General features: G+C 41.0%; 1 protein-coding gene across 1 annotated transcript in view; it reads right to left on the bottom strand.

The window, feature by feature from the left end:
* Positions 1–272: 272 nt before the first annotated feature.
* AR (androgen receptor) overlaps positions 273–19,565 on the bottom strand; it is a 180,112-nt gene continuing 160,819 nt past the window's right edge. The window contains exons 4-8 of the mRNA XM_047844059.1: positions 18,459–18,746; positions 12,548–12,692; positions 8,463–8,593; positions 7,515–7,672; positions 273–6,882 (exon numbers count right to left, since the gene is read on the bottom strand). Coding sequence (XP_047700015.1) covers positions 6,727–6,882; positions 7,515–7,672; positions 8,463–8,593; positions 12,548–12,692; positions 18,459–18,746 — 878 coding nt within the window. The 3' untranslated portion in view covers positions 273–6,726. The remainder of the gene's footprint in view (positions 6,883–7,514; positions 7,673–8,462; positions 8,594–12,547; positions 12,693–18,458; positions 18,747–19,565) is intronic.

Here is a 19,565-nt window from a genome sequence, read left to right as displayed (position 1 = left end):
GCTAATTAAAAAACTCTAATGACATTCTCCTAAAATTTTAGATGGTTTTATGTTTTAACAAATTAACAATGGTGATAAGAGAACATTAGCAGCTTTTCTCGAGTCTTTTTGTTAACAATAACTTGAGCCTGCAGCCACAACAGGGGCTGTGGCCAAGTTTTAGCTGGAAGACCAGCAAGCCAGTATTTTACACAATGGATGACATGTCTGAAAGCAGAGACAGAGACAAACTCAGAGTCACACATGGATTCCAACAAACAAGTTTCTGCCATTTTTAATTATATTTAGAGCAACAAAAGATTCCAAGATTACAAAAAAAAAAAAAAAAAAAAAAAAAAAAAAAAAAACAGAGCACTAGCGCTTGGGGCTGGTCCTGCTGCCCAGTGGAGGCCAAGTGTCGTTTTAAGTAATGAAGCCCCATCAAAAGAACTTTCAAGCAAAATTAATGTTTCTTTTTTTAAAAAAATCTTTATATGATGTTCTTTCTTCTTTACTTTTCCCCTCAACATTGAAAATTAATTCTTACATTTGGTTACATTGTGTGCTCCCTCCTGCTGCCAAATTAATCTCAAGGACAGCACAAGAATGTCATGTCTGAGGCACTCCCTAATCAATGTTCCAGTCTAGGGAAAAGCAGAAAGATGTCACTGAGTGGTTAGGGGACTCTTTTTTTTAGCTTGGGTTATCCCAGTGGTGGCTACTCTCAGCACCTGAGTAGCTTATGGGATAGGACAATCCCACAGGCACTTCACTGCAGGACAGTTAGCACCAAGGGCTAAGGTTGGGAAAGACTGCAGGCCTAGCCTGACTGTGGTGCAGGAAACAGAGTCCCAAAATGTAAAGCATCAGCCAGGGAGGGCACCACCAGAGAAGCAGCAACATTTTAGGATTTTCTTTCCTTTGGGGTATGTGTATGTTTCAATTTTCAGTGGCCAGTGGAATCTGCAGCCATATGATAGCCTCATTAATTAGTGTGGCTGTTAATGGGGATATGGGGACTGTTTTGGGCTACAAGGGCTACTCAATCCATAGCCTCTCATTTAATTCTATAAAAGGCTAAGAGACAAGTGAGATAAGGAACAGGATCAGTACCCCTGCTATATTGAATTGGGGTTGCTGAGCAATCAATGCACATTACCTACTTTCTGGTCAAATCAAATGGGGATGAATCAAAACTGCATCAAAGGCTGTTTTTCCTTTTAAAAGTCTACATGCTAAATCTAAATACTTAACACTCATTTCTCGGGGAAGAAACAGTCAAAATGGTTTGTTACCTCAGCCTAATAATCTGAAGAGAAAGAGTGACTAAAGTGGATTTTTCTGCCTTCTTCTAGAAATGGTTGAAGGTTGGGAGGCTCTGGGCAGCAGACCCCAGTGTCAATTTCTTAACTGAAGAAAAACATCCCTACCCATGGGCAGAGATGAACCTGCATTTACAGATATACAACTTCTAGTACACTGACAATTTTTTAACAGATAAAAACACATTTTCATTGTCAAAATCTTTACAGAACATACCCAAAACCAAAATTAGAGCACACAGACACCCAGTAGCAAGAGCACCTCAATCATAGGTGAGTGAATTGTGTGAAATATGGAGCACTTGCTCCAGGTTCCCAAGTGCAGGAAACTGCCTTTTTCTCTCAAGGATGGTGAAGAACAAAGAATGCCCCTCCTTCCAAAGCTCAAGTCCTATTAGGAGGCCACTGGTTAATCATTTGGGTGGGCCTTTGGCCCCAAGTCTGGGCCTCCCTTGTGGTAAATCCCAGTTGATTCCAATGAGTCTTCACCACCCTTTACACATTCATCTGTCTTGGGCTAGTAAAGTGCAATACATCATGTACCCTATCCTTTTCCCCCTCTGCTTCTTTGTTAGGCCTATGGGTAAGGCCCCAGTAGAGGCAGAGATCTCTTAGTTATGTGATTAACCCAGGTATCTTTTCCATTCTGAGGAGAGCTTCCAAAATGTAACTGTGGCCTCTCTCATAAGTACATGGTATCAATTATGACCTGGAACCAAATATAAAGGTGCAGAGAAAGATAAAGCTATCAGAACACATTATATCTATACATATACAATTCAATCTGAAACATGGATACAAATACTCATTTACAATATATTTCGACCTTCTGCCGTAAACCCAGGAGAACTTTTTGTGCTGTCCAAAGTGAGCAGAAATGAGGAATTCTTCCTGCTGTCCCTTTAGTGCAAAATCTAGTCCTTTAAATGCTCCCCTTCTCAGCAAGGGCTTCACATCTTCAGATAACATGGGCACTAGCAAACACAGTGGCCAAGAGAGCTCCATTTCCATCCATGCAATAATGGAGCCTTAAGAATTTGCTCAACAACTACTAGAGAAAAAGAAAGCTAGTTCTGCTTATAAAATCACTTAGTGAAGGACTTATAATACTTTTTATTTTTTGAAATTATTTTCACTTTTATAAACATGTATATTGTTGGGGGAAACCCACAAAACTCTTATATAGGTCAGTCAACAACAAAAGTCCTTTAGTCTGTCTTTGGATAGTTTTCCAAAGAGGCACTAATGCTTGCTCCCTCCCTGCTCTTAAAATTTTGGTCTCTTAGCAGATACAGTGTAATCTTTGGTTACATAATGTGATGCTTTCATTTCTTTGTATTTTTTAAAAAACTACTTTCAAAGATTTTCAAAGAGATTATTGGTAAGAAACAGACCTGCCTATAAAAGGCAGCAGGGGTAGAAACTTCCTTTTATAAGAAAATGCACATGCTAAATGGCTTATTGACTTTAAGTTTGGGATTTGAGCCTGTGCTTTAGCATTCCTGGTTCCCATGACCCTTTACAGGGGTTGAGCACAAAGGTCACTCCTTTGGCCCAGTGCCCACTCACCTGGGAAAATGGCACAAGATGATTAGTAGTCAGTTTCTTGTTTTCCCAGGGCCATGCAGGGATAGTTACAGGGATGTCTTGAGAGAGTCTCATGAAGTACAACCCTGGAACAGGGCTGGAAAGGGGTAAAAGGGAGTGGCTTGGGCTTTTGAACCCTGCCAAATATCAAGGGAGAAAAGAGGGCAAGGCAATATCTGTGCTGTGGCTAATGAAACAAACAGAAAGTACTTGAAGCTCAAAGTTAGGTCATTTGTGTAGTGTATCATGTGGATGATGAAACTATTTCTCTTAAAGTGCAAATAGAATAGTTCTTGATATATATGAATATATGTATTTAGAAGTAGAGTATGGACAGAGAGGGACTCTAGCATCAGCACGTTATTTCTCAACCTGGAATCACCTCAGCAACTACCCAAAGGACAGAGTGAAGCTTTTTTTCTCTTTTTTAGTTACAGTGAACATATATAAAAATATATGTGATATGGAATTTCTTTTTCAAAGATATGTTACAGAATCCTTCAAAAACTTCCATTCTCATTAAAAAAATAATGAAGTCTCCAAGAACAATGATACTGTCTGTGGCACAGAAAAGTTGTGAAACAAAGAACTCAACCCACATTTCAACTCAGAGGCCAGGCTTGGGATCACTACACAATGAACAAAAGCTGAAACTGCCACATGACTCTTTGACCACAGAGTTTGTGACCATGGCAGCTGTCTGCTACCTAGCACAGATGGGGCCTTCTCCCTGATGTTCTTTTTCTCTTCCTCACTCCATCCTCATTGTGCACTGCAAACCTCTTTGGAGACAGCTACCATGACTTGTCTGGTGAGTTATTCTCATCTTTCAGCTTACCAGGTGAGTGGATCTGGATGGCCCATCCTTCATGGGTGAGCAGAGTGTGCCAACCACATCAAGTCTGTATAGCAGAGTACATGCAAAATGAGACTTTTGTCAATTACGCTGGCTGGAACATCAATGGCCAAAAGAAAAAAAAATCCCCCTTTTATCTGTGGGAGAACAAAGCTAAGCTAAAATCTCCTTCACTCACTGAAACCTCAGTGCAAAAACACTAGGCCTAAGGCCTTGTTTAGGCCATTTTCCCTAGTCTTGCCATTCAGAAATTCAGAGTAATTCAGTTGTTGCTGCTTTTAATTACACTGCTGTTTCACTGATTTTTGGCTTTCACAAATGCAAAACATATATATTCATAAAGACAAGAGTCACAATTGGGAAATCCATAAAGATGAAAAATTTTGTAGTCAGAGAAATAAAAAGGAGAGCATCTAGTATTTACAAGTAAAGGTATTATAATGATATAATCAAATCCATGTACCACAAAAGGTGAAAATCATTTCAAAACAGATGTAAAGGAACTATTAATCTATAACCTAGTTTAACTGAAAAGAGTGGATTTTTTTTCTTTAAAACAGCTAGAAGTACTCTTGTGAGCCTATACAAGCCAAATGATGTCATAACAAAGAAAACCATAATTTGTCTATCCCACCTCAGAAAGAGAACCTGTCAGCTTTAATTTAGTCCAGCAGTCTTAGACTGGTATATCACCCATCTTAGGTTCCCCTTTCCCTTGTTATTTAAAAAAGCTGTTTTGCAAGTTCATTTGGCTATTAATATCAACACAGAAATCAGAGGAGGAAACCCATGTAGATAATAACATGTCACTCAGATACTATCTTCTCAACAAGTAGAGTGAACCAACTGAAATGGGTAGCTTGGTAACATGCCCCTCATTTCTTGAGTTTAACAGATGACTTTAAGAGCTAAGCGAGGAGGCAGTTGCCAAGATGAGAAAGTAGGTGGACATTCCTCCTGAACTCAGGATTGGGGGACAAAGTCAACAAAATAGAGGTGTGCCAAAGGACTATATGAAACCAGTGTCCCGGGAGCACACCCTGAGTTCATGGATGGCAGCCCATTGGAGCCACACCAACCAGAACTTTCCAAAAGAGGTGATGGTTCTATAGTATAAATGTTTCAGTCTTCCTCTGACTGAGAGGCAGCAACAAAGGTGGGGAGTCTGAGTGAGTAGGGCCGATATCAGAGCCCAGAATCAGCAGCAGAGGATGATGATGAGTAAACTGACCAGATGGTGCTCATCTGGATTTAGATTTTGCCTCTGAAGACTTTAATTTAGTAGTCAGTCTCCTCTTAGTTTCTTCTCTCTTCTTCCCATGACTTCTGTAGGTGGATATGCTGGGTGGCAAGGAGAGCATTTACAGGGTTTGTGGTTCTAGTGCCTTCATTCTTCTCATTCTGGTAATTGAGTTTTCTCTTTAACCCTGACCTTCATAGCCCCTTTAGCTGCTCTGGAGGAAGAAGTAGGTATTTTTCCACTTGGTGGGAAGGTATCATCTCTAAGGGACAAGGGCAAAATGCCCAGCTTGTCCAATCCCATTGATGCCTTCTTTCCAGTTTGTCTAAGGGCTCCAGAGATCGGATAGTTGATGAAAGACATTTGGTAAGAAGTTTTTGAGTCTACAGGTGTCTAGAGACAGATGTAAAGACTCTTGGCTTGCTGGCCTTCTGGGTGGTAGGAGCTCTTAGCAGAGAGTCTGTGAACATGCCCAAATAATGGACAAACATCACCACCATGGCTATAACACAGTCTAGTGAAGTCTAGGCATACAAAACACTGAAGGGAGGGTAAGAGGGAGCTTTCAGCTGCATGGCATCAGGCAGAAAACATTCAGATCTTTTAAAGGTAAGGGCAAAGAGTGCCCTAAGCAGGAAAACCACCAAGCCATCAATTCCTTTTCCTCTGACTCCAGCCCCAACCTCTTCCCTGATGCATAAATGGGAAAGCAGACCTCAATCTGTATAGGGTCTTCCAAAGGGTCAGATCTCTCCCTTCTTTCTTACTGGTTTGAGTCTTTAGTGGAAGTGACAAAGTTTTGGCTAAAGAGAACATTCAGTTCAAAGCTCTTAGAAAGGCTTACTGAAAGTCAATTCGAGGGTGGAGGCAGACAGTGAGAGAGAAAAAGTATTGGTTGTAGGGAAGGTATTCACATGCAGACACATTTTCAAACAAGAAGCACATTTTCAGTACCATGAATTGCACTGCAGTTAATGCAGTCTAGCCATCAGGGGCCAAGGTTGTGGGCAGGTACTGGTGATCCATCTGTCTTCTTCTTCCCATCATCTCTTAAATCTGTCTCCTCCCCTCATCCCACTTCTAACTAATCTTTGTGGTCATTCTGTCCTCTAATGGCAATAGCCATTGGCAGAAAACAAAGTTTCCCAGGGAGGCTGAGTTTGGAAAAAAACAAAATCAGTGACTCCCCATGCGCTTGCAATTTTCACCTTACTGTAGTCACTGTTGGTCTCTTTGAGGAATTGTGCTTGTTTTTATATTTTTTAAGAGGGAAAAAAAACCATACAAGGATTTTTGGTTTTAGGGGCATTGTTTGTTTTTGTTTTTGTTTTCCCAGATACTCTTAGCTCTCTAAACTTCCCGTGGCATTAAGTGAGTAAACGTTTGCATGGCTGGCACACAGTGCAGTGCTATAAACAAGCACAGCTTTACACTGGGCCACATGAGGATCATCACAGATTTAAAGAAATACAACACCATTCAAAACACAGATAAGAGCCATGGCAGGGAGCAGAGTCTGAAAGAGCCATGGGAGGGTCAGATAGGAAGGGAAAAAAAGAAAGGAGGAAAAGAGGGGGAAAAAAGTTTAGCAAATAGAACTCAGGAACATCTTCATGACAGATTGTACATCAAAAGAGGAAATTCCCCAAGGCACTGCAAAGAAGTAGTGCAGAATTGTAACAGGCAAAAGATATGTGAAAAGGGGAGTAGGGTAGGGTGAGAAAATGGGGGTCTCCAAAGCTTCACTGTGTGTGGAAATAGATGGGCTTGACTTTCCCAGAAAGAATCTTGGGCACTTGCACAGAGATGATTTCTGCCATCATTTCTGGAAAGTCCACGCTTACCATGTGGGACTTGATTAGCAGGTCAAAAGTGAACTGATGCAGCTCTCGTGCAATCTGTAGGGGGAACAATAAGAGGGAGAAAACAGGCTTGACAAGGAGTTGGTTTGTATCAGGCTCTTTACCCCATCCTCCTTCACTGTCCTTGGCCCTCCTTGTGTGTGTGTGTGTTCACACACATGTACACTAAATGGTCTCCATGGAGTTACTGAGGGCTTTCAAGAGATCTCCTACACCATTGCAAGCTCTCCAACTTAGGACTGCATGTTCCTTTTCCTCAGCACATGCACTCAAATGCACACACACAATCTGTCTCTCTCTCTCTCTCTCTCTCACACACACACACACACACACACACACACACACACAAACACACAAACATGATTCAAGGAAGAGGGGAAAAACATTCAGGCCTGTTTTGTCTGACTAGAGAACTTATCTTCTCTAAGCCCTTTCCCTGAGTCCCAACTGCTCTGTTCTCAACTCCTCCACCTCTTTCACAATTTCCAGGGGCACTGTGACCCGTGTTCCTTTCCTCTCCATTGCATTTTCTTCCTGGACTAAACTCAAAGCCAGAGGAGAATGGAAGCACCTCCTAACAGGTGGTGCCAGATCCTAGAAGAGCATATTATCACTTGGCTCTATCAAGTTATTTCTCCCTGACAAAGCACCCTCCATTGTTTGCTTACAGGTTGCACAGAGTCCAGGAGCTTGGTGAGCTGGTAGAAGCGCCTTGAGCAGGATGTGGGATTTTTTCTCTTGCAAGCAATGATACGATCAAGTTCCTTGATGTAATTCATTCGAAGTTCATCAAAGAATTTTTGATTTTTCAGCCCATCCACTGGAACTGATGTGGGATGAAAACAGAATGGGGAGGGAAGGCATGCCCACAAAGGAGCATTAGACAAAGCACCAAGTTTTCTGACAACAAACTTGACCCCCACCCGCACAGGGAAGGAACCATCTACTTGGTTTCCTGTCAGTTGAAGTCTGTATGCCTGGGTCCTTCAGGCTGCCAGCAAGTTCACAGAGAAAAAGCTAGCTGGACCCAATCTGAAAGGCATCAAGTAAATACAATTTACTAAGCCTTTCATTTTTCTGGTCTTCTCATCTACACATTTCTTATGACCTGTGGTTTTTATGTTGTCACAGTCCAGCCCTGACTTAGACAATTAAAATATATAGCTTTTAATATCAAAATTTGCCTCCTTTTCCTCTCACAGGTGCCAAGACAGCATTCTGAAGAGACATTAAAGAAAGATTACTTGGCTGCCTAATAAATCCTATCTGAGTTGCTTACATAGATCTCCTACTATTGCTCTGCAATAAATATTAGGTGGTTCTTGCCTGTTTATATGGTAGAAGCTATGGCAAAGTTCAGAGACCTGCTACAGCCAGCTCCAAAAGCCTTGTTCCAGAGAAAGACTGGAGATAGGTGGGGATCTAATAGAGGTTGAGTTCTAGCAAAGATGACTTTCTTTGCTAAGGGAGAGTGGAAGAGGGAGGATGAATAAAGAAGGAAAATGCCTAGGAGCTGGCTTCTCTCTGATAAATCTTTAGTGGAAAAAGTAGCTCCCTTCTTAGTCCCTATGGCACCAGGAGCCATAGGGACTTTTTTTGTCTCTCTGGGCACTTACTAATGCTGAATAGCAGCAGTGCCTTCATGCACAAAAATTCCTGGGGGGTGATTTGGAGCCATCCAAATTCTTGAGAGAGGTGCCTCATTCGTACACACTGGCTGTACATCCGGGACTTGTGCATGCGGTACCTGGGGAGAAGACATACAGAGAAAGGAAGGGACTAAGGGAGGGCTTAACAATAAGCTTTGGTTGCCCTCCCCAACCCAGGTTCTCTAAAAAGAGCTCACTGTTTCTCTTGCTGGTGCTTTATTGATAAGGAACAAGCTTGTTATTTTTTTCTTCCAAAATCCTGACATCCTGATAACTACTCATCTTCCCTGCCCAGGATATGGGTTAGCACATGGAATTTCCAGGTCTCTGTGCCCCTCCTGTTTCCTGGGACAGAGACAGGAAAGCCTAACCAAATGAACACAATGGGCCAAGCACATGGTCTCCCTGACTACAGTTCTAATATTCCAGCTACAGCCAGAGCCAGAACTTGCCTCCCAGGCATCCCAACTTGGAGAACTTCTAGGAGATAAGCTTTAAGAATCAACTCCTAACATAAGGACACCAGGATTCCCAAGTGACCATAGTAGTTTATCCTGTCAATTCCCCTGTCTCTTGGTGTAAATGACATTTCCCTTTATAGAAATTTTATCACTTAAAATAAAACAGGAAAGACTCCCCATATCCCTTCACAATGAGTTCCAATGCTTATCAAATCAGCAATGAAGTGTTTCTGAATGTCCAATCTAAATGTCCCCTGAAGGGGAGCCTATTCCCTCATATAATGGTTATTCCTTATCACAGTTTGGGAGTTATAAACACATGTGAGCTGCCTTTATTATAGTGGCTTGTCAACAGATCATCACATTATCACTTATGAATTATATAGGGAAGTGGCCAAGGCTTGAACAGTTTCTCGGGGCAGGGGGGGCAGGCAACCTCTCTGTTTTATGACTGGCCATGGCAAGCCTCTAAGAAGATACAGCATCTTTCTGCTAGTTGGTCTTCCTGATTTTCAACATTTCAGAAATCATGTGTGTGTGTGTGTGTGTGTGTGTGTGTGTGTGTCTGTATGGGAGAGAGAGAGAGAGAGAGAGAGAGAGAGAGAGAGAGAGAGAAACTGATTTTGTATCTTGTAAAGAAAGGAAATGGAAGTCCAACACCCACTTAAGTAGTGAGGAAAAGACCCTGGATTGGGCTTGAAGGCTGTGGTTTGACATTTTGGTCCCCAAGACACTAGCCTTGTCCACAGGATAAACAGCCCTAGAACTGTTTAGGTAAAAGCCCAACACCCTATCTCAGAGAGATCTGAGCTGGCCTAGAGAAAAAGGGAAGGGGGCAGATGGTGTATTCATTTCAGGATGGATACCAGCTACAAAGAGGAAATGTTTAGATAGTATTTCAAGTAAACTGACCAAAGCAGTGTTGCTCCAAGGCCTTTCACACCCTAGAGAATTTTTTAAGGAGATTTGTTGACACTGGGACCTAACCTTGCTCCAGTCTCTACTGTACTTCCAAGCCTCTGTTGACGATAACACTACAGTCTTTTTACCACTAAAATTATGGTCCTAATGTGGAGTATTGATGCAACACTGCTGCAAACCCCAAGGACAGAGAAATGTGGGGAAAAGAGAGAAGAAAAGGGGAAAGGCAAGGGAAGGAATTCAGAGGGGAAGGTGGCAAGAAGGATAAAGGACAAAATGAGTAGGGAAAGAGTTAATGGGAAGGAAAGGGAGAAGAGTGTGGAAGGCAGAAAAGGGGCAGGAATGGAATATTCAGGAAGAGGGCAGAGGTAGAGGAGAATAAACAATAGTGAATAAAAGGAGATGAAAATGGGAAAACACTGAGGACAGTGCTTGGCAAATAGTGTTCAATAAATGACATGTAAGAAGGTGCCATTATCATAGTATTCACCATTCTACAGATGAGAAGACTAAGGTTTAGAGAAGTTAAGTAATTTATTCAAGATCACACAGCTATGGTTCAAGCCCATCACCCTCACAACATGTGTTCTCCACCAAAAGGAGAGGAAGAAAGAAGAAAGCAGGGCTTATGACAGGTTTTGGTGTCAGAGAGATCAGGAAATGGGTTGGCTCAGAGTTCCTGTCTTTCTTTATGGACTTCATTCTCCATATTAGTTTCTTGAAGAGGCTAGCAATAATTAGTGGCTTTAAACTGGAGGGTACTGTCTCCCTACTGGGTGCTAGATGTATATGTGGTAAATTTGGGTTGTTACTGACATCTTCTTTGGTATTTGGTAGGCAGGTATGAGGGATGTTAAACATAAACATATTCAAACATGCAAGAACATCCTACACAACGAAAAATTATTCCTCTGAAAATGTCAACAGTATCCCTGTTGAGAAACATTGGTTTAGATGTTTAAAGAGACTCTAAGAGCTCTAACATAGGGCTTCTTACATGAGGAATGGGGGCCCTGTTGTTTCAGGAGCCCTGGGTCTTGATGGGCCTAGGACTCTGCCCCTGTGGTGCCTTCTGAAAAAATACATGGGAGTGGGCCAGCGAGCTGAGAAGGGGTGCCGCATTACTTACACAGAGGCAGAAAAGGAAATGAGGACTTAGAAAACAACAATTATCACCTTGCAAAGGTTTAAGGGCTCTAGATGAGGTGGGTGGTGCAGGAGCCCAGGGTATTAATTCAATCACTAGAGGGCAGCAGGAGGGTAGGGGTTAGAGTTAAACAGGAAGAGAGCTTTTAAAGGTCTGCCCCTGAAGATGGCATCATAGGTAACTCTTTCGAGATCTGGAAACCTCTAAACAGGTTGTGCCAAAAGCCCAATGGTTATTCTTAGCTTCTGGCTACCAGGGTTCGCTGGGTTGGAAGAGGGCAGCTGGGGATACTCATTTTGCCCCATAAGGCCTTGCTGTACTGGAAGGAACCAGTAGCCTGTACATTTTATTTTAAGGCTCTTCTGGGTTAGAGGGCTGGAGAGGAAGGAAGGTCAACTCCTACCCTGGCCAAAAGGATTCTCTGTGGTGAAACTAGCTCAAGGTACTTGGGAAGGCCTTTTTTTTTTTGTCAGCTCCATGCACAATGCTATCAAGGGACTTCAAACAGCAGACATAGAGAAGATTATCACAATTAGGGGAAGAGTATCTGAAAGGTATTTCTCTTATTTCTTGCCTATTATTGGACAGGCATTTTACATCCAATTTTAGTCATCATAACAAGCCACTTAAGAAAGTTATATTTTGTTAACAGACAAGGAAACTGAAGATCAGAGAAGTTACATCTTACCCAAAGACTGTGATGCAGGATGTTATAGAGCAGAGATTTTAGCTGAGAAAAGTATAATTCCAAAATTTGAGCCCTTGGCCTAATTCATGAAAGATAAGTAGAGCTAGTGGCAGGGCAAGCATTAATTAAACCTGTTTTAAAGAGAAGGGAAGTAGCTAAGCCAATGTTGCATATCTAGAGAAAGGTGGAGCTGTTCCTCCTTGTCATCTACCACCATGAGGCAGTATAGGAGCTGTGAGTTATACAGACATACTTTGAATTCTGCCACCAACATGCCTTCGGTGAGTCAGTTTATTTTGTTGAGCCTAATTTTCCCCATCCATTAAAAAAAATACTATCTGTAAAAAGGGGAAATCAGGTTATCATGAGGACTTAATGGGGAAAGATTTTGAAAGTGCGTAGTATAGTTCTGGCACAGAGGAGTTGCTCAACAAATGGTGACTGGCCCTCAGTGGCAGGAAAAGGACCACAGGAACTTCAGCGTTCACAGATAGAGTCCTTTGTCCATTTCCTAGTTGTTTTACAGTGAAGGAGAGGGGCCTTCACATGAGGTTGAGATAATCTACAAAGCAGGTCATAACCATGGCCAAGATACTTGGTTTTGGATAGGAAAGGAATGGCTCAGCACCAGCACCCCCCCCCCCATTGCTTCCTACTAGGTGGCTTTTCAGCAAGGCAAAGCCACCTCAGATTGGGCAGGTTGGCTGGAGCCTCTATTGCCTCACCTATAGGACAAATGGGCCACCCCCACCATTATCCCCATTACCATCATCACCACCAAAAGATCTGGCCAGGATGTTACATTTATGTGAGTTCTGGGCCCATGAGCACTTACTCATTGAAAACCAGGTCAGGGGCAAAGTAGAGCATCCTGGAGTTGACATTGGTGAAGGACCGCCAGCCCATGGCAAACACCATAAGCCCCATCCAGGAGTACTGAATGACTGCCATCTGGTCATCCACGTGCAAGTTGCGGAAGCCTGAAGATGGGGCAGAGGCAGTGGTCAGACTGGGCAATGATGGGCTGAGTGAAGTCCCAGCCATCTGCTGGGCTGAGAATTGCTGAAACTCTAGCAGCTCCTGAGGAGTCCCAGGGACAATCAATACTGAGGAACAGGGGGAGAATAAACTATATGGTGGGGATAATACTCCTTGCTCTCTCTACCTCACTAGGCTACTCAAATGAGATGATAATGGAGGCAAAATATGGTACTGTCAGTTGGCAGATAATAATAATCTAACACTGCTTACAATGAGTGAACTCTTTTATAAGTATATTACTTATATTAGCTCATTTATTCTTCAAAATAGTACAATAAATTAGGTTCTATGAGTAGCCCCATCTTGTGAATTAGTAAAAGTGAATCACAGAAAGGTTAAGAAACTTGTCCAAGATTGTAAGGCTAGTGACTGGCAGACTACATTTCAAAGCCAAGCAGTCTGACTCCAAAGCCTGTGCTCTTGATTACTATGCCTTTCTGAAGATGCAGTATAATAATCATTTCTCCTATATGAACAGCATTTTTCAATTTACAAAGATCTTTTCCAGATATATACTTATTTTTCCCTTCTAACAATCCTGGGAAATGAATATTATTACATATCAGCATATGTTGGAATGCATTTGACAGCCACTGCCTTCTCTATACCACCTTCAGGCTCTTTTATCTTTTCTCTGATCCTCTTTAGGACTCACTTCCTGTCCATTATTTTGTACTCAACAAGTAATCTGACTTTGCTAGTTCCCTACTCTACCATTTCTGCCCTGCTACCATTATTATACACAAATAAGTTCTTTATGACCTGCCTCCTTAGACTAATTTCTTGCCACTTATCTTTTCATAATTTAGCTTCTAATTATTCTGAAAAACTTAGTTTGCTGAACACATCATACTTTCTCATGCCTCCGTATCTCTGCTATCTCTGCATAGTCAGTTGCCTTTGTCTAGAATGTATTCCTCCCTCCCTAGGCTTTCCATATGATAAATACCTACTCATCTTTAAAATTTTCACTGAAAATCTACTTCCTCTGTGAAGCCTTTTCCAATTCATCTAAGCAGACAATGATTCTTGTTTCACCTTCTTACTGAGCTTTGTGTAGCCCCACCCAATTACAACACTTATTACACAGTATTGGAATTTACTTAAGTACACATCTATCTCCTCCACAAGACTTGTAGATTCCTGAAAACAAGAACCATCCTTATTTCATGTTTTCTCCTTAGTACATAGCACAGTTCAGATAGTTGAGTACACATTTTTGAAATATTAATTTAACATTTATTATTTAATTTAATAGTAATTAAGAGGACTAAGGATTCCCATTTTTTTTCATTTTATAAAATGGGAATCCAATGATCTCCAAATTATCTACCTTAGTCTCAGAGAGCAGAAGCTCCTAGATGCTACTTCCACAATACCACACAGATCAGATGTAGCTATATTCTTCTGGAGGTTTCCAGACAGTTAGATGCTTAGAGAATCACCTCAGAGCTTGTCTTCTACCAGTATCTCAATTCTCTTTTCCCCCAAATATCCAGAATTATCAGAAATTTTGTTTTGCTATACCTCATTAGGAATGCTTCCATTAATTTAGATAAAGTTTCTAAGTTTCCTGTTGATGACCTCATTTAACTCTCACAATAACCCTAGAGAGAAGAAAATATGACACTCATTTTTCTAACAAAGAATTTGAGGGCTAGAGAAATTAATGGACTTACCCAAGGTCATATAGTCTATGTGTGGCTGAATTGGGACTAAAACCTAGGTGTTCTAATTCTCTTCAGGGCCTTTTCCACTCTACTGCTGAAGGGCACAACTCAAGAACTACCAAGTTCATGAGCTTTTGGTAGCCATAGACCAAGGTCTGAAGTGTACACTATGTAGACATGTCGTTCTGCTTAGTTGGTCCTTGTCCGCCCCAAAACCCCATTTCCCTTTTTCTCTCCTCTCCTCTCCTCTCCTCTCCCCTCCTCTCCTCTCTCTCCTCTCTTTCTTCTCTTCTCTCTTCTCTTCTCTTCTCTTCTTCTCTCTTCTCTGTTCCAACCCTACCAGACATCAGGGATTCTAGAGTCCTCATATCACCACCATTGCAGTTCAATTGATTGACTGCAATCTTAGCTCCCAGGCCTTAGCATCCTATTTTCACTGTAGTGATATGCTGACAGACTAGCTGAAACCTGAGACCCCAGAGTGTTTCTCGACAGAAGTCATTCTGTAGCACAGAACTCTTGATACTGACTCTTCCTAGTAGGACACAAAAAGCAGGGATCGAGCATGGAACATACCTTGGGGAAAGGGCCCAGGAGCTTGAAACCTGAGCCTCTGGAGTGGAAGCAAGCAAAGACTTGGCTGCTGAGTGTGTGAATAAGAGGATGTGTAGGGAAAATGAGGATTAAACTGTACAAGTACTAAGGAAGCTGTCAATACTGATGCTTTTTTCACTCCTTGAAATGCCAGAGAGCTAACAAAGAGGAGAAAAAAGGGAAAGCTTAGTTTGACTGTAATACTAACTAACTAATAATACTAATGGTTCTAGTGAGACCTGCTTAGAACTCAATCCTAATTACTGTGTATACATAAGCAGCATAGCAGGCTAATTTTCCTATAGGTCTAATATGATTACAATACCTAACTCTGTTTTCTAATGCTTAGGCTTTGAAGTTGTCTGCTCAGATAGCATGATTATTAAGTAAGGGGTGACTTGAGGAAACAGTAGCTCCAGCCTATAGGTTTCCTTCAGTACACCTTCACTTAACACCTATTTGGTATTGTATTAGGCTATTCTGGATAAATGAAGAGGAGTTATTCTCAAGTTTTGAAACATACCAAACAGGTTAGGGAGCAGAAGTAGTTTCACTGAGATTCTGTTTTCTTGATAAAATTTAGTCAACTATAATTTCTTAGCAATCTGTAGTGGAAACCTATAGTCCCGCATCTACTCTGGGAGAACATGTCCAAAGAAAAGCCAGCTAGGAAATCTTTGGTGTGCTAATGCATTCAATAACTAAGGTCTTCAAATAAGATAATTCATTCCTGGGACCCATGCAGGAGCTTCTAAGCAAGGCTGGTGGCAGCTTAAATTGATTTTAGTTAAAGCAGTGTCTTTAGTATTCAAGCCTCATAATAATGACCTATCATTTACACAGCATCTACTATGGTTTCAGCTACTGTACTAGGTCCTCTTTATACTTAATCTTAATGTTGCTAACAATTTGCAAGTTAGTGATTGTTCTACTATCTCTACAAATGAAAAAACAAAAGCACATGTCAACATGTGATTAGCTCAGGGTCACACAACTAGTATATAGTGAAGATTCCAAATCAGAAGCATCTGATCACAAATGTACTGAAAACCATCTACTCACCCCCCCTCAATTGATAGTTATTATTTATTAAAGTCCAGGTACTATCCTAGGCAATTTACTTATATGATCACCATCACAGAAAACTTAAAAGAAGAAAATTTATTCAAGTAGATGCCTAGCATGGTGGCTCGCACAGGACAGTAATGCAATCTGTTGAATGAGCAAATAACTAGAACTAGTAGGTAATTATCAATCATATAGATAATAACAGTTCTTATAAATGTGGTAATTGGCTTCTTTTGGAACTACTATTTTAAAAAACCCAGGGTCATAGATCATTTCCTTGGATGAGCTATGGTGAACTGATACTGACTTGCAGACTTGTTAATGTTAAAGAGAGGGCTTCTGATTCTGGGGGTTGGGCTGAGGAAAGCCAATGACTCCGAATCATACAAATTCTGCAATAATGATTTGCACTAGTTTATTGTAAACACCATCAAATTAGAAATCAGGGAATGTGAGCCCAAATTCTGGTTCTAATTTGTTAAGTAACAAAATGGAATAAGTTAGTTAACCTCTTTGAGCCTTGTCATTTGAAATGGAAATAGTAGCTTCTATGATTAACAGGACTGCTCTGAGGATTAAGTGGAATCACATCTGTGAAAAGTTTCTCTCTCCTATATAATAGGGTAATTTAGGTAGTTGGCAAGAGCTAGGAAAGACTAAAATGATTCTCTGTTACACATGTGATATTAAGACATCCAGCTGAATAAGTAATAAGAATTAAAGAAATTTTCTATTTTATTCATTTTTGTATTTTTTCCTTCCTTTGTGAACTCTGTTTTGGCACAGTGCATACACAACCAGAGTCCTTGGGTCTTCTTCCCAGTGATCGTATTGGCTAGTCGGCCTCAGCTTCTCAAGCAGGGAAGGTGTATGACTGGGCCTTGTGAGTTAAAAATAGAGGTTTGATAGCCAACATGCAAGGTCTTCAAAGGCGGCTTTGAAGTGGGCATCCAAGTGGGCTTGGATAAGGCTTTGACCCCTCACTATAAATCCCAGGGCTTCAGAACTATAGGGGCACTACATAGACTATGGGTAGAGTGGGATGAGGAGAAGATTTGGAATTAGGAGGGGACCTGGGCTCAAGTTCTGGTCCTACTACTTTCTGACCATGTAGCTGTAGGCCAAGCATGCCACTTCTTAGAGCTTTAATGCTTTTATGTATAAAATAGGGAAAAAGAATCCCTACTTTATAGGATTGTTATGAAGATCAAATCAGGTAATACAAATGAAGCTGCTCTGTTCACCATAAATTTCCATATGAGTGGCAGTTTTTCTTAGAACACATGTTAATCTTTGACTCCATAACAAGTTTAGGTTGTCCATATTTCAAACGAATCTTTGAGTTATAGAATTTTGGGATGAAGACAACCATCAAAGTATTTATTCTTCATTGGTTTCCAAACTATGTTTCTTGGAGCCCTAAGATTCTGTAAGATTGACCTGAGGCTTATTTCACGGTAGTGAGTGAGAGGCACTGGCTTTAAATCAACCAGCTCTACTTGAATCTGTATACAATGTTTTTAACAAATAAAGAGTTTGGCTGCTAAAGGAAAGTTTATCCTTGGATAGAGGAACTCTGAGGTTTCTTCAAGCTCTAATATTCTAATAAACAGAACAGTTCAAACCTCAGATGGCCTAGGTAGAAAGTGAGTTCCCCACCACTGGAGGTAACCAAGCAGAAGGTAGACAGACATTTTGTATTTCTTTCACTATCACCTAATATTTCCTCCCACTATAATTCCCAAGGCAGTTTAAAGAGCACTAAGAGTTCCTTGAAGCAAAATTTGAAAACCATCAATTTAGTCCAAACTACTCCTCTCACAATATAGATGAAGAAATTGAGACCCAGAAAGGGAAGGGGTCACACTATGAGTTAGTAGAACCTAACTGTTCTGAACCTAGAACTAGAACCTAAGTGTTCTGACTCTCAATCCCTTCTTTCTACCATATTATATTAGAAGAGTTCCTAAAGGTAATATTGATGACAGAGTATCAGTCAGGCTCAAAACTATCTTTGCAGGTGAGCCTGTATGTGCACATGTAGAATATCTTAAGGTATATAAGGTTATGGTGTCCACACGGTCTGTGATTATGGGGACATTCGCTGACTATATATGTGGGTTGAACATGCAAACGTGATTGCTGTATGCTGATGTGAGGAATATGGAATATTCCATAATGCTGCTCTTCTTGATTTATTAATTTTCCTTATTTTTAAAATGGAAATTATACCATTCACTTCCCTCCATAGGGTTATAGTGAGTACTGCATGAGTTAATTGGCAGGGAAGGATCAGACATGGCACTGGCCCATAGGAGCAATTCACTAAATATGATCTACCTTATCCCATGCCCCTAGTTTCCATTTCCTTACCAGGCAAGGCCTTGGCCCACTTGACCACATGTACAAGTTGTCTTTCGCCCAATTCATTAAGGCTAGAGAGCAAGGCTGCAAAGGAGTCGGGCTGGTTGTTGTCGTGTCCAGCACATACCACGCCTGGCTCAATGGCTTCCAGGACATTCAGAAAGATGGGCTGACACTCATAGCCTTCAATGTGTGACACTGTCAGCTTCTGGGTTGGCTCCTCAGTGGGGCTGGTGGCATTGGAAGCCTCCCCTTCCTCCTGTAGTTTCAGATTACCAAGTTTCTTCAGCTTCCGGGCTATTGGGAAGGAAAGGAAACTTGGATTTATTATCAATGGCCAAACACACAACTCAACTACCCTGTTAGAAGAGTTGACTAAGCTAAGAAAATAAGTATGCTCATTCTCCCTGGTTACAGAATCTAAACTCCATAAGGACAAGTGCTCAGTTTAAACACTGGTTGAATGAATTGAATGAATGAATGAATGATTCATCATTCCAAATCCCTACTAAATCCAAAGTTTCATATCTTGCTTTCTCCTCAGGCCCACTCTGGATTTAATAAATGGGAATTTTCTCGTGTTACAGCATTTCCTATTGAACACTATAACAGCCTCAGATATTGTCAAATGTTTACACCCATAGTTGAACATACACTGTAACACACATATTGATTTTCATCTTTACCAAAGGGGAAATTAAGAAGCTAAAGGGCTGAAATCCCCAATATTATCAAAGAACTAACAGAATGTCCCTGACTCTATACTCTGTAAAATAGGAGCCATACTAAGAGGCAGACATCAGAAAGAATGATAGAAATAGCATTATTTAAAACAACAATAATCTCAAACTCAAATCTGAAGAGCCAACCTCCCCCTGTGCCTGCACACACACAATTTAGATAGAGGTTTTTGGGCGTCCTGATGTTTATTTTGTTTTATTTTCCCTGGCATTTATATTGGAAGAAATATAAGTAATTGAAAAGGTTATAACTTTGAGGCCTAGCATAGGCAGTTGTACTGGGGAGAACCATAAGCTACTTTATGTTTAATCCCTTTAAAATAGCAATAATAATAAGTAAAAAATAAAAGAGAGAATTTGATTGCTCAATTTAAAT

The sequence above is a fragment of the Prionailurus viverrinus genome, chromosome X (genome assembly GCF_022837055.1).
Source record: "Prionailurus viverrinus isolate Anna chromosome X, UM_Priviv_1.0, whole genome shotgun sequence".
NCBI lineage: Eukaryota > Metazoa > Chordata > Mammalia > Carnivora > Felidae > Prionailurus > Prionailurus viverrinus.
Note: the sequence above shows the minus strand (reverse complement) of the source record. Positions and strands in the feature narration are given on the sequence as shown.